The sequence below is a fragment of the Macaca mulatta genome, chromosome 15 (genome assembly GCF_049350105.2).
Source record: "Macaca mulatta isolate MMU2019108-1 chromosome 15, T2T-MMU8v2.0, whole genome shotgun sequence".
In the NCBI taxonomy this organism is placed as follows: Eukaryota; Metazoa; Chordata; class Mammalia; order Primates; family Cercopithecidae; genus Macaca; species Macaca mulatta.
This window is the reverse complement of record NC_133420.1, coordinates 66,394,592-66,407,456: the sequence shown is the minus strand read 5'-3', so window position 1 is coordinate 66,407,456 and position 12,865 is coordinate 66,394,592. Positions and strand designations below refer to the sequence as shown.

Here is a 12,865-nt window from a genome sequence, read left to right as displayed (position 1 = left end):
CAATTAAAAATTTGTTGTTCAAATGCTGCCATCTGGTGGTCACCCATGGATAAGCCCCGAAAATAGACCATTCGTAGAAAAGATACGGAAAACTCCAATCCCTAATCACTTGCTTTGTTAGCAAAGATTTGGAACATTCTGTGGAAAAACATTAACATGCTTATGTTCCACTAATTCTAACCTGTAAGATATACTTTTTTCCCATAATCAATGGCAGCAAGATGTTTATCAGAATGTTTCCAAAGTCCTATGAAGGAAAAATGAAGAAGGCAAGAAAAAATGTTTAAATTTAAAAAATTAAAGATCAACACCTGTGAAAAGAAGGGACTTTTAAAAAAATAAAAATAAAATAAAAACTGTTTCTAAGGGCAAAGATGCAGACTCACTGAACAACATGCTTGCGAATCAAATTCAGATGTCACAGAAAAAGTTGTGTTTTCTACATCCATTCCAAGTGTATTCATACAGGTGTCATTCACTCAATGAAATTTTATTGGAAGCCTGTTTTGTTCCACACTCTTCTAATCTCATTGGACACATGATGGAGAACCAAAAAACCTACCTTTCCTAGAGAACCTCATGAGAAACAGGGACCCCACACGGTAAGATTGTATAGTTGCACCCTATATGGCCCTCAGTCTCAAATGAGTGTGAGCTAAAAGCTTCTGCTTGCAGGGGGTGCCTTTTCTCATTCACATAAAGGGGACATAGAGGCTTTGAGCTACTGCAGGGATGTGGGGGATTCAGATACCTACTGGGGCCTCCCTCCCACATCTTGGGTCTCTTTCCTAATGCTTGGCCAGCTGGAAGGACCACATTTTAGTATTTGACCTGTTGACCCTCTTGCTTTGACATGAACATCTTCCACTTTACGGGTTCTCAAAAGCAAGTTTCCAGTTCCTAGTCTCTGAGCAATGTATTTGTAACCTAGGGAATGCCTGTGATTGTGGAAATACTGTCGATAGTAGATAAGAATTCAGCTGCTCAACTGGCTCTTCAGACATCCCCAGATGCCCCCTCCTCTGCCCTGGGCCCAGCCTCCTACCTCCAGAATGCAGCTGGGGAAAGAGCCACAAAGGCTGGTGGTCTGGTGACCCAGGGCATGGAGGTGCCTCTGGACCCTGGCAACTCCAATCAGCATTGTAAGAGGACCTCCTACAGTTTCTGGAGAAGATTCTACAAAAGGTCCTTGGCCAGTAACTAATTCTTCAGTGTGAATAAATGATAGTTTTTTTCTCCAATAAATGTCAAACAGTACAAGTTGGGGGTGGGAGCAGTGGGTTGTGTCAGCTTTCAACTTGTGCCAGAACTACAATGCTTTTTCTTGGTTGGTAAAATATTTTTTTAAAAAAGAAAAAGCCTGGCGCAATGGCTCACGCCTGTAATCCCAGCACTTTGGGAAGCCGAGGTGGGAAGATCACTTGAGCTCAGGAGTTTGAGACCAGCTTGGCCAACATGGTAAAACTTAATCTCTATTAAAAATACAAAACTTAGCCAGGCATGGTGGTGGGCACCTAGTCCTCCACAGTGACCTGAGACCCCTCCTGTACATCCCAGATGCATGGTGATTAATCTTTTCTCTTGAGATTCTTAAACTAGGGTCCATAGACCCTATGGAAGCACTTCAGTGGCTCCATAAACTCCCTGGTAACACATACAAAATGTGTAAATATTCATAATGCTGAAAAGCAGGTTTCACAGCTTTCATCGCATTTTTAAAAATTAGTCTGTGGTAGAATCTTCAGAGTCCTGCGAAAGTCTCCCTCCGAGTTGGAGCTGTTGGAAGCAGAGGGAAACAGTCAGGCCAACAATGACAGATGAGTCCTGAATCTCTGATATCCAGCCATGTCCAGTCTGTGTGACTATCAGATGCCAGGCTCTAGAAAACGTCCCTGAATCTGAAGACATCCTTAACCTGAAGTATGATCTGGTCCCTACAAGGACCATTTGTACCTGGGTATCTCAGACAGACCCAGAGAAGGAAAAATACACTCTGAGCCTAAGGCTGGCAGTGTTCATTACAGGTCCCAGATCAAGCCACTGGACTGATCTCTGGGCATGAAGAGGGAATGGGAGCCACTGAGGGGAAGTCATCTCCAGACCTGGCTCCTAAGAGCCTGGGGCCAAAGGAGCTCTGCCAAACTCCTGAAGAACCCTGTAATGAGGGACTCCCCTTCAGCTAATGCCGGAGGTCTCCCCGGACTCTGAAATAACCTTGAAACAGCAGAGGGAAGGCAGACCTATGACAGGCCCAGGCAGCTAACCAGAAAATGTTATTTGTGTCCTGGCAGGACACAGCCAAATCCGTAAGCTTCAGAAATGCAAGGTGCTTTGAAGCCAAAGGTTCATTTATATTGTGGTTCTGAAACCTCAATAAAATAAAGTTCACCCTGAATGGTTTAAAATGAAGATTCCTAGGCCCTCAGGATTGTGATTCAGTAATTCTTGGGTAAAGCCCAAGTGCTTACATTTTTTAAAAGGTAAACTAGTAATTCTGATCTAAGGAGTACATGGAGTACGTATTCATAAAGTTTCCAGCAGCAGTAAGGATTCAGATGCAGAGAGGCATGGATCAGGTGAATCCTCCTTCCCAGCCTCCAGTGAGATAAAAGCAGAGGCTTCCAGTTAACATTTATGGAGTCCTTCTCCGTGCCAGATACTATGCTAAACCCTTTACATAGATTATTTAATCCTTATAACTCAACTCTGTTATGTCCATTTACATATGTGAATTCTGAAGTTCAGAGAAAATAAGTAACTTACCTAAGATCCCTCAGCTCTGAGTAGCAAAGCTAGGATTGGGACCCAGGTCTGAATCCAGAGCCTGTTCTTAACTAATACGCGTATGATTTTTTCTTTTTACTTTTTTTTTTTTTTTTTTTGAGATGGGGTCTCAGGCTGGGCGCGGTGGCTCAAGCCTGTAATCCCAGCACTTTGGGAGGCCGAGACGGGCGGATCACGAGGTCAGGAGATCGAGACCATCCTGGCTAACCCAGTGAAACCCCATCTCTACTAAAAAATACAAAAAACTAGCCGGGCGAGGTGGTGGGCGCCTGTAGTCCCAGCTACTCGGGAGGCTGAGGCAGGAGAATGGCGTGAACCTGGGAGGCGGAGCTTGCAGTGAGCTGAGATCCGGCCACTGCACTCCAGCCTGGGAGACAGAGTGAGACTCCGTCTCAAAAAAAAAAAAAAAAAAAAAAAAAAGAGATGGGGTCTCACTCAGTCGCCCAGGTTGGAGTGCAGTGGTGCGATCTCAGCTCACTGCAAGCTCTGCCTCCTGGGTTCACACCATTCTCCTGCCTCAGCCTCCCAAGTAGCTGGGACTACAGGCGTCTGCCACCACACCTGGCTAATTTTTTTTTTAGTAGAGACAGGGTTTCACTGTGTTAGCCGGGATGGTCTCGATCTCCTGACCTTGTGATCTGCCCGCCTCGGCCTCCCAAAGTGCTGGGATTACAGGCGTGAGCCACCATGCCCAACCAATTTTCAAAAGTTTCTGTGCCTGCTACCTGATGACTGCAAAGAAAAGGCCACATGCCCTCTGCAGCTGGGTTGGGGAAGAACCTCCAGGAGCCACAGTGTATGTAGACAACCACCTCAGGAGAGGAAACAGACAATCGAGCAGGCCCACAGGTCCAGCATCAAGCCAGATAGAAGAACTGTGGATGGATGGACTAATGACGTTAAGGATTACAATCCTGGAGTGCAGAAGGAGCAGAGAAAAGAGATGAAAGACATTGGGTAGTGAGAGATGGACAAAAAGGGCTAAAGGAACTGGCTGATCTCAGGGAAATCAATGAAATGCCACGGAAAGCTTTTGATCAGCACAGGTCCGAGGCCCCTGGGTTCTACGGCTTCTGCTGTTAGTCTTGCATTTATACTGTTCAACTGATCGGAAAAATAATGAGTTGATGCATCAGACTCAATACCAAATTTGGATGGTGCCCAGGACCCATTATAGAATATGAGATTCTCATCCATTAAAGGGGCATAACAATAGCACCTAACCTCATAGAGTTATGTACAGAGAGAATTCAATGACATCATTTGAGTAAAGTGTTTAGCATAATGCAGGACACATAGGAGTCAGACAAATGTAAGCGGCTATGATCATTAATTATATAATTCTTACTATACCCATGCTAAGTAACCACTGTGGCATCTTGTTTGTTTGCGAAAAGGTCAAATGTCTCTATGGACTGTGGCTTTTTCTCTCCAGAAGACGCTTTGGTTAAGGGTGTTTACTTTTTTCTCACAACTTGAGTGAAAAGTCCCACCCCCAAAGATATCCACAATTTGATCAAAAACAACTTTTTAGCTTTCCCTTCACCTTTAGTTTAATATTATCCCAAAAAACAACTGAATACAACTGTTTTATCCAAATTTGTTCTCAAGGAAAAATAAAGTAGTGGCTCTGTGCAACTTTTTCATTCACCAACCACCTTTTCATGCATTAGAGCCTATGCTGTAATTGTCAGCTGAACTTCAATAGTTTCCACCTACTTAAGAGAGATGCCTCAAACAAATTAACTTTATTTTCAGACAACAGGTCCAAAACGACTTCACAGCTGAATCATGACGAACATGTGGCTGTTTCCTCACAGCCAGGAACCCTTGATATTAGAAGAAAACTCCAACCCCCCACACCCTCATCTAGCCTCTTTGCTCACAGTGAAGAACTGATGAGACAGAATTCCTGAGAAGGGAACATTTAGGTAATCTAAGATAGAAGGGAATGGAAGGACTGGACAAAGTAAGCCTCCCCACGAAGGAAGGGAAAAGAATAATATTACATAACAGACTAACAGAAAACAAGGCCCATCAGTATCTTTAGGATAAACAAGAGGCCACTCTAGGTGCTCTGATTAAAGGGTGTCCATGCCTACAGAGGTGGAGGATAAATCTAAGAAACATAAATTTATAACCAGCCCACTGCTTTCATATTCTCCCTTAGGTCAGTGTGAACATAGCTTTGCTCCCAATGGTCAGACCTGACATGGGTCCTGAAGATGGTGAGTCAGGTATATCCCAGCCACCCTCACCAGAGAATATATCTATGACAAACCCCAATTCCTAATCCTGAACTACTTCGAGCGACTCTACATTGTGGCCACTCAATAACAGAATAAACTCTGTGAAAAAGCTGCATGTTTTCATTTAGGAAATGAGTAGAAGTTCACAAGCAACCCAGAATAGATGCCAGCAGTTTGCTCCAGTGGGCCACACCGCAGCAGCAGCTCAGGCCCTGCAGAATCACTGTGTCCAGTGCTTCCTGAGATGTTCTTTCAGCTGAGGAATGGAAGGCAGCAGCTGCTGGCACTCATGACAACGAAGGGGCAGCTTCAAGAGCTCAGGCATCCCATCTCGGACAGTCACTCTACCAGCCTCTTGTACCATCTCGATCACAGCTGCAGGCAAGGAAGAAAAGTCAAATCCCAGCTACTCTGGAAAACCCATATGAGATACCAAAAATAAAATAAAATAAAAAACATGACTCCAATCAGTATGCCAGGCCAGGTATTCTAAAGCTCGGTGAGTTTAGTTTAGACTTCCCTCAGGCAAAATGAGCTTAATCAGATTATAAATAGGAGCAATCGACCTTTGAAATAATACACTCCTTCAGGACACACTCTAGGCAATCCATATTACTTTGTCAAGAGCTCATCACAGTGCTTTACCTCTAGTTGGCCCTTGGTAAATGCCAGCTGCCATTGTGAACACCCCAGCAATGCTTAAGCTCTTACACATCAGGAAAGCATATCCTGGTGTGTAAGAAAGCATTACACACCAGGAAATGCTTTCTTCTACATATACACAGCCTTCCCCCTGCTATTTCACCACTCCTGACAGGAGGCAGCCCTGAAGCTCATACCCAACTGATGGCAGAAGAGACAAAGAATTGTCCACAGTTTTCTTATCCATGAACTCCACTAATCCTCACGGCAGCCTTTAAGTCCCCTGTTGTCACAATAAAACACTGACCCTGACATAATAGCTTTCTAGGTCCCCCAAGAAGACAACTCACAGCAAAGTGGCAATAATACTACAATCCAAATAATCCAGTTTCTTTTCACAGGGCTCGTTTTTTTTTTGTTTTTTTTTTTTTTTTGAGACGGAGTCTCGCTCTGTCGCCCAGGTAGGAGTGCAGTGGCCGGATCTCAGCTCACTGCAAGCTCCGCCTCCCGGGTTTACGCCATTCTCCTGCCTCAGCCTTCCGAGTAGCTGGGACTACAGGCGCCCGCCACCTCGCCCAGCTAGTTTTTTGTATTTTTTAGTAGAGACGTGTTAGCCAGGATGGTCTCGTGTTAGCCAGGATGGTCTCGATCTCCTGACCTCGTGATCCGCCCGTCTCGGCCTCCCAAAGTGCTGGGATTACAGGCTTGAGCCACCGCGCCCGGCACATGGCTCGCTTTGTAGGGAACACAAAGTTGTACATAGGTCTTTGAGGTCAGGTTGTTATTCAGGGAAACAACCAAATTAAATATAAGAACAGCTCAGAAAACAAAACAAATGTGAAAACCAAGCAACACTGTTTACCTTGTGATTCTAGGAAGTATTCTGTATTGAAAGAATTCCAATGTTTTTTGTTTTTAAGGCAAGGAGAATCAAAATCCTGGCTGATCACATGAAGATGTACATGGCTAGTTGAAAGAAAAAAAAACTGAGCATTAAACTCTTTAACAACTATGGCTTAATCAAAAGGACAAAGAGTATGAGTACATTGTATTCATACTCTTTGAATATTCATACTATTGAATTGATAGTATGTCCATTTAATTCAATTGATTCATTCATTTACTTAAGAATATTCAACGCTCAATAAGTAGGTACTATGGCCAATAACTAGGTACAGGCACTGAGACTTTAGCAAGAAACAAAATGGGAAAAGCCTCTGTCCTTATAGAAATTGTATGCTAATGAGGAAAGACAAATAATAAGCAAACAACAACAAAAACTTAAAGAATTAACATTGCCAAGAAAAAATAAGGAAAATGGGATAGAGTGCCCGGGAGTAGAAGCTGCCTCTTTAGTTAACAGTGTTCAGGGAAAGCATCTCCCAGGAAGTGATTTGAACTGAGACAGCAGCCAGGCAAGCAAGGTCTGTGGGAAGAGTGTCTCAGAAAGTGAGGAGGCCAAGAGCAGGGACCCTGAGATGAGGAAAAGCTCAGGGCAACTAAGAAACAGAAAAAAGGTAATATGGCCCAAATGTATGGCCTGAATTGTTGCAGCCAAGCAGCAGACACGAGGCAGAAGCCAGGTCATAAAGGCTCTTAAAGGCCAACAAGGGGTTTGCATTCTATTCTGAATCTACTGGGAAGCTCTTGAAGGATTTTCAGCCAAAGAGTGCTATTATCTGATTTATATATATATTTTTAACAACAAAAAATTTGAATGACAAATTTTAAAATGGACCACAATTTAAAAGTGGGCCTATTTTAATTTTATTATTCTTAAATTCATTCTTTTGAAAATGCGACCAGATGCGATGGCTCACGCCTGTAATCCCAGCACTTTGGGAGGCCAAGGCAGGTAGATCACTTGTGGTCAGGAGTTCAAGACCAGCCTGACCAACATGGTGAAACTAACTACTAAAAATACAAAAAACTAACTGGGCGTGGTGGCAGGCACCTGTAATCCCAGCTACTCAGGAGGCTGAGGCAGGAGAATCACTTGAACCTAGGAGGCGGAGGTTGCAGTGAGCTGAGATCGTGCCGCTGCACTCCAACCTGGGTGACAAAGTTACACTCCGTCTCAAAAAAAAAGAAAAAAGAAAATGCACTTTATTTTTGGAATGATAAAAGATTTCACTATGAACTGACAAAGTAGAGGTGGGCTGATACTGGTAGGTCAATTCTTCATGTAGATATTCAAATGTTGTTTTCTGTATTACATCAAAATGATTTGCAACAGGAAACTGGAAAAGGGGAGCAAAGCAGACTGCAAAGCATATACTGAGGTCTTTCCATAGGTATCTGATAGAATGCAGATTCAGCACAACAAAACGTAGACTTTGCAGCAGTGGCCGGTAAGTGTATTGCAAGTGTACCCTAAGAACCTATATAAAAACCATTTTTTTCTTATTCCTAACAGAAAAACAAATTTTGTTTTGTTTAAACAATAAAATGTAATGGAAAGATCTGTACTATATAACTACTTGCTATAACCATGAGAACACTGCATGTTCTCACTCATATGGGGGAACTGAACAATGAGATCACTTGGACACACGGTGGGGAACATCACATACCGGGGCCTGTCGGTGGGGTGGGGGGCTCGGGGAGGGATAGCATTAGGAGAAATACCTAATGTAAATGATGAGTTGATGGGTGCAGCAAACCAACATGGCACATGTATACCTATGTATTAAACCTGCATGTTGTGCACATGTACCCTAGAACTTAAGAGTATAATAATAAAAAATAAAAAATAACTTGTTATAGCCCATGTGTTCAGTTTGTTCAACAACCTTATTCACACATGATGAATTACATGAACAGAAAGTCACCAAATAAGGCTCAAGACAAAAAAATTATCTATCAACCTCCATATGAAAAGACCACAGCTTTAATGATTTATACAATCCTTAAGCTTAATACTTGGTCAGTATAGGTTTCCAAATCAAAATCAAGTCATAGGCTGTTTACAATAACTGCATTATACTAACATTTTATTTCCAGTATTTCTTCCCATGAGGGAAAAAAATCATCAGAAGCTTTCACTCTTGAAAAGTCTCCTAAACTAAAACAGTGTTCTTCTCCAAAATGAAAATACAAAGTCAAACAGTAAATAAACAAAGCTAAGCTAATTTCAACAGTCATATTTCCAAAAGTAAAATCTATTAAGTACAATACACCTGCACAAGAAATTACAAGAAATGATTACAGTTACAGATGCAAAATAATATCTAATTATCCCAGTCCTGTGAACATAATTAAAATCAAATTCATATGCTAGTTCAAATATTATGTACAATTTAGATAAGCTGGTCAAGTATTATTTGAATATACACCATATTTGTTAAATCTAAAATCATATTACCTTTTCTCTTCCTTTAATATTTGTAGATACATGCCAATATGAAAAAAAAAATGTAATTTCCATTTATGTATTAACAGAGAATTTCTACTGCATGTTTCAAACTGTTAAAAAAAAAAGTCAAGGTACATTTTCACTTAAGAAAGAGATAAAAATAAATTACCAGAATTTTAATTGATAAAAGTTTCATATCAATTTATAAAAATGACCCAAGCATGTGGCTTGTACCTATAATCCCAGCTACTCAGGAGGCTGAGACAGGTGGATCACTTGAGGTCAGGAGTTCAACATTGGCCTGGGCAACACAGTGAGACCCTCATCTCTAAAAAATTGTTTTAATTAGCCAGGCATGGTGGCGCACCCATAGCCCCAGCTACTCGGGAGGATGAGGCAAAAGGATACCTGGAGCCTAGGAGTTCAAGGCCGCAGTGAGCTATCATCTTGACACTGTACTCCAGACCGGGAGACAGAGTGAGACTTCCATCTCTTAAAACAAAAGCAAAAACAAAAAATGAGAAAAAAAAAATCCATTCATAAAAACGGGGAAAGAAAGCTGGGTGCAGTGGCTCACGCCTGTAATCCTAGCACTTGGAGGGGGGCCAAGGCAGGTGGATCATTTGAGGCCAGGAGTTCAAGACCAGCCTGGCCAATATGACAAAACCCCATCTCTACTAAAAATACAAAAATTAGCTGGGCATGGTGGCGCATGCCTGTAATCCCAGCTACTCAGAGAGCTGAGGCATGAGACTAGCTTGAACCCGGGAGGCAGAGGTTTCAGGGAGCTGAGACTGTGCCACTGAACTCCAGTCTGGGCGACAGAGCGAGACTGTCTCAAAAAAGAAAAAGAAAAGAGAAAAAATGAAAAAAAAAAAAAAAAAAAAAACTGAAACAGATACCATACAATTATCATATGGTCTCCAATATAAGAAGGTATTTAAAGAAGGGGCGTTGGGTCAAAAACAAGGACTAACCCAAGTGTGCTGCTTTAAAAATAGAATTTATAGGAAAACTAGTTGCTTGGCCTAGTTTTAAATCTAATTACAAAATCCATCTTTTTTTTGTTTTTTGAAAAGCATAACAAATTTATTTAATCCAAGTTTTATGTGACACAGGAGTCTTCCAAATGAAGATGCAAAGATACAGGGAAAACTATCCATTTTTACACTTGGGTTTGTTGAAGAATGAAAAGCCTCTGTAGAACCATTATTCCTTCAAAAGGGTATACAACTTAATGAGAATAGACTGAGTGGGGAAACCCAGCAAGGCCTGTCTGTCCAGATTCTTCTTAACCTCTTTGTGCAGCATTCCTTCTTCCCAGGTATGCGAATGGCAGTCTTATGACCTACTATCAAACAAAGTAGATCAGAGAATTTCTTTATAGCCAGGTCTACATAGAAAAGAAGGTTAGAGTAATGTTTTGGGTTTTTTGGTTGGCTTTGAGGAAGAAAGGTTCTAGTATCTATAACCTGCCTTGAGAAAGAGGAATTATAGTTTCTATGGCTTGCTTAGGGGGAGAATGAGGGGCAAGACACAGGGGGCAGGAGAAGGTCGAGGAGAAGCTTTGCTTCTGAGGCCTTTATTTGGGGTTATCATTTTCTAAGCCCCAACAACCGTATCTGCGAAATGGAAGTGAAGATACCTACTTTACAGGGTTGCTAAGACGATGAAATGAAAGAAATAAAGCTCAAGTGCAATTTCTGATCAATAATAGCTAGCAGATTTTTAAATGAGGTATCACCTGTCCCATAAACATTTATGGTATGTATCCTCCTACCTTTAATATCCATGGTGGGGGATAGGAGAGCAGGACAGGAAAAAGCTACAATTCTCCCTTAACTACAAGCCAGATTAGCACTGTTTCTGCTGACTCTACTTTCATGATCCACTTTCTTACACTGGTGATACGCAAACCCTAAAGCTCTATTGTTAATACTCACTTTTTGATCCATTTACTATGATTGGGCTTCTGTCCCATCACACTGCTAAAAGCATATTTTTTTGGATATAACTTATGTTTTGCTAACTATCAAATTGGTTCCCTTTTTTTTCTATCATGAATATATTTAATATAGGTAACTTTTTAAAACTTTTAGGTTCAGGGGTATAAGTGCAGATTTGTTATATAGGTAAATTGTATGTCACAGGAGTTTGCTATATAGATTATTTCGCCACCCAGGTAATAAGCATAGTACCCAATAGGTAGTTTTTCAATCCTCCCCAACCTCCCTCCCTCCACTGTCAAATAGGCCCTAGTGTCGGTCGTTCCCTGCTTTGTCTCCATGTATGCTCTGTATTTAGCTCCCATTTACAAATGAGAGAACATGTGGTATTTGGTTTTCTGCTCCTGTGTTTGTTCACTTAGGATAACGGCCTCCAGCTCCATCCATGTTGCTGCAAAGGATATGTTCTTGTTCTTTTCTATGGCTGTGTAGTATTCCATGGTGTATATGTACCACATTTTCATCATCCAGTCTACCACTGATGGGCATCAATCATGGTTGATTCCAAGTCTTTGCTACTGTGAATAGTGCTGCAATGAACATACAAAATCTAATTTCTAAATAGTCCAGATATTTTGGTAGTTATTCCAGCTCAACAGAACTTCCACTGACGTCCACATTCATTACAGACAATAAATGTTATCAGTCCATCAGCACTATATCTGTATATGTGAACAAGCCACTCTGGGTTCCACTTGCCTTGGTCACCTAATGCTCTCTGATGGCTTCTTTGGTCAAGTTTTTCCATATCTCTCTGAGCCCATCACTGGACATTTCCTGTGCCATCATTCTAGCAAATAAGACATTAGGAATATTCTCACATGGTACATTTTCCCTTAAATTTGGATTCTTTGCTCTTTAAGATTTGATATCCTACTTCATACTCCACCTTTGCATTTTGTATCTATATTCCTTAATTTCTTGATATGCAGTCTCCTCAATTTGAGATCCTAATTCTTCCTCACCAGTTCCAATAGCAGTGTAGCCATCTCCTGTTCCGAGAGCTGCAGCAAGCACCTCCCAACACTTTAACCAAGCAGGGTCAGAAGTGCTTCATTCCTGAATAAAGGATGAAACACGAGTATCTAGAGCATTTGTCTCACCCTTTCTGCTGCTTGCATTGCCACCGGAGCTACTTTCTTCTCTCGCTTCAGGGCTATTCTGCAATGTTACTACAGGTTCTTTTTTCTTTTCTTCAGGGTCTTTCTTGGTTGATAGTAACTTTTTCCCAGATTTCATGACAGACTGTTGAAGATATAACTTCTTCCTCTTTATGCTGCTTGCCATTAGCATTAACTGATATTCTGATTCTTCTCTGGGCTGTAATAATTCCAAGGTCATGGGAATACTTTTAAGCTCCTTTGGCAAATCCAATGCATCAGCTGTATTCTTCTGCACCATCTTGTCCATTTAGTTGGCAATGGGAACGACCTTGTCTTCTGTGGCTCTGGCAGGTCTTCCCCACACCCAGCCAGATGGAGGTGAGAAGTGCGTAAACCCAAGGTGGAAAGGATGGCAAGAAACAAGCCTCTGTAAACCCAAGGTGGAAAGGATGGCAAGAAACAAGCCTCCGTAGTCCTGACAGACTGGACCAGGCCCTTTCTCACAAACCAAGCCCATGGGGCAACCTGATTTACATGTTTAAAAGATCACTCTGACTATTGTGCGAAGAAAGGACAGATAGGGAGAAACCAGTTAAGGAGGCTGCTACAGCAGTCTAGCCCAGAAAATCACAGACTACCCTAGAGCTGAGCTGTAGCAGCTGAGACGGCAACAAGCAATCCTACTTTGAATGCACTTTGGAATAGAACAAACAACTTATTAATGGG

At 41.8% G+C, this 12,865-nt stretch overlaps 1 protein-coding gene and 1 pseudogene across 26 annotated transcripts in view; both read right to left on the bottom strand.

Moving 5' to 3' along the window:
• Window positions 1–4,311: 4,311 nt before the first annotated feature.
• The window catches only part of APTX (aprataxin), a 53,485-nt gene continuing 44,931 nt past the window's right edge, over window positions 4,312–12,865 (bottom strand). For 20 of the 26 annotated variants that reach the window (XM_077965128.1, XM_077965138.1, XM_077965131.1 and 17 more), the window contains 2 exons: window positions 6,538–6,641; window positions 4,312–5,408 (listed from right to left, as the gene is read on the bottom strand). In XM_077965128.1, the coding sequence (XP_077821254.1) occupies window positions 5,254–5,408; window positions 6,538–6,641 (259 nt within the window). In that variant the 3' untranslated portion in view covers window positions 4,312–5,253. 26 annotated transcript variants of the gene reach the window in all.
• Window positions 11,486–12,581, bottom strand: LOC106993715 (transcription elongation factor A protein 1 pseudogene; annotated as a pseudogene).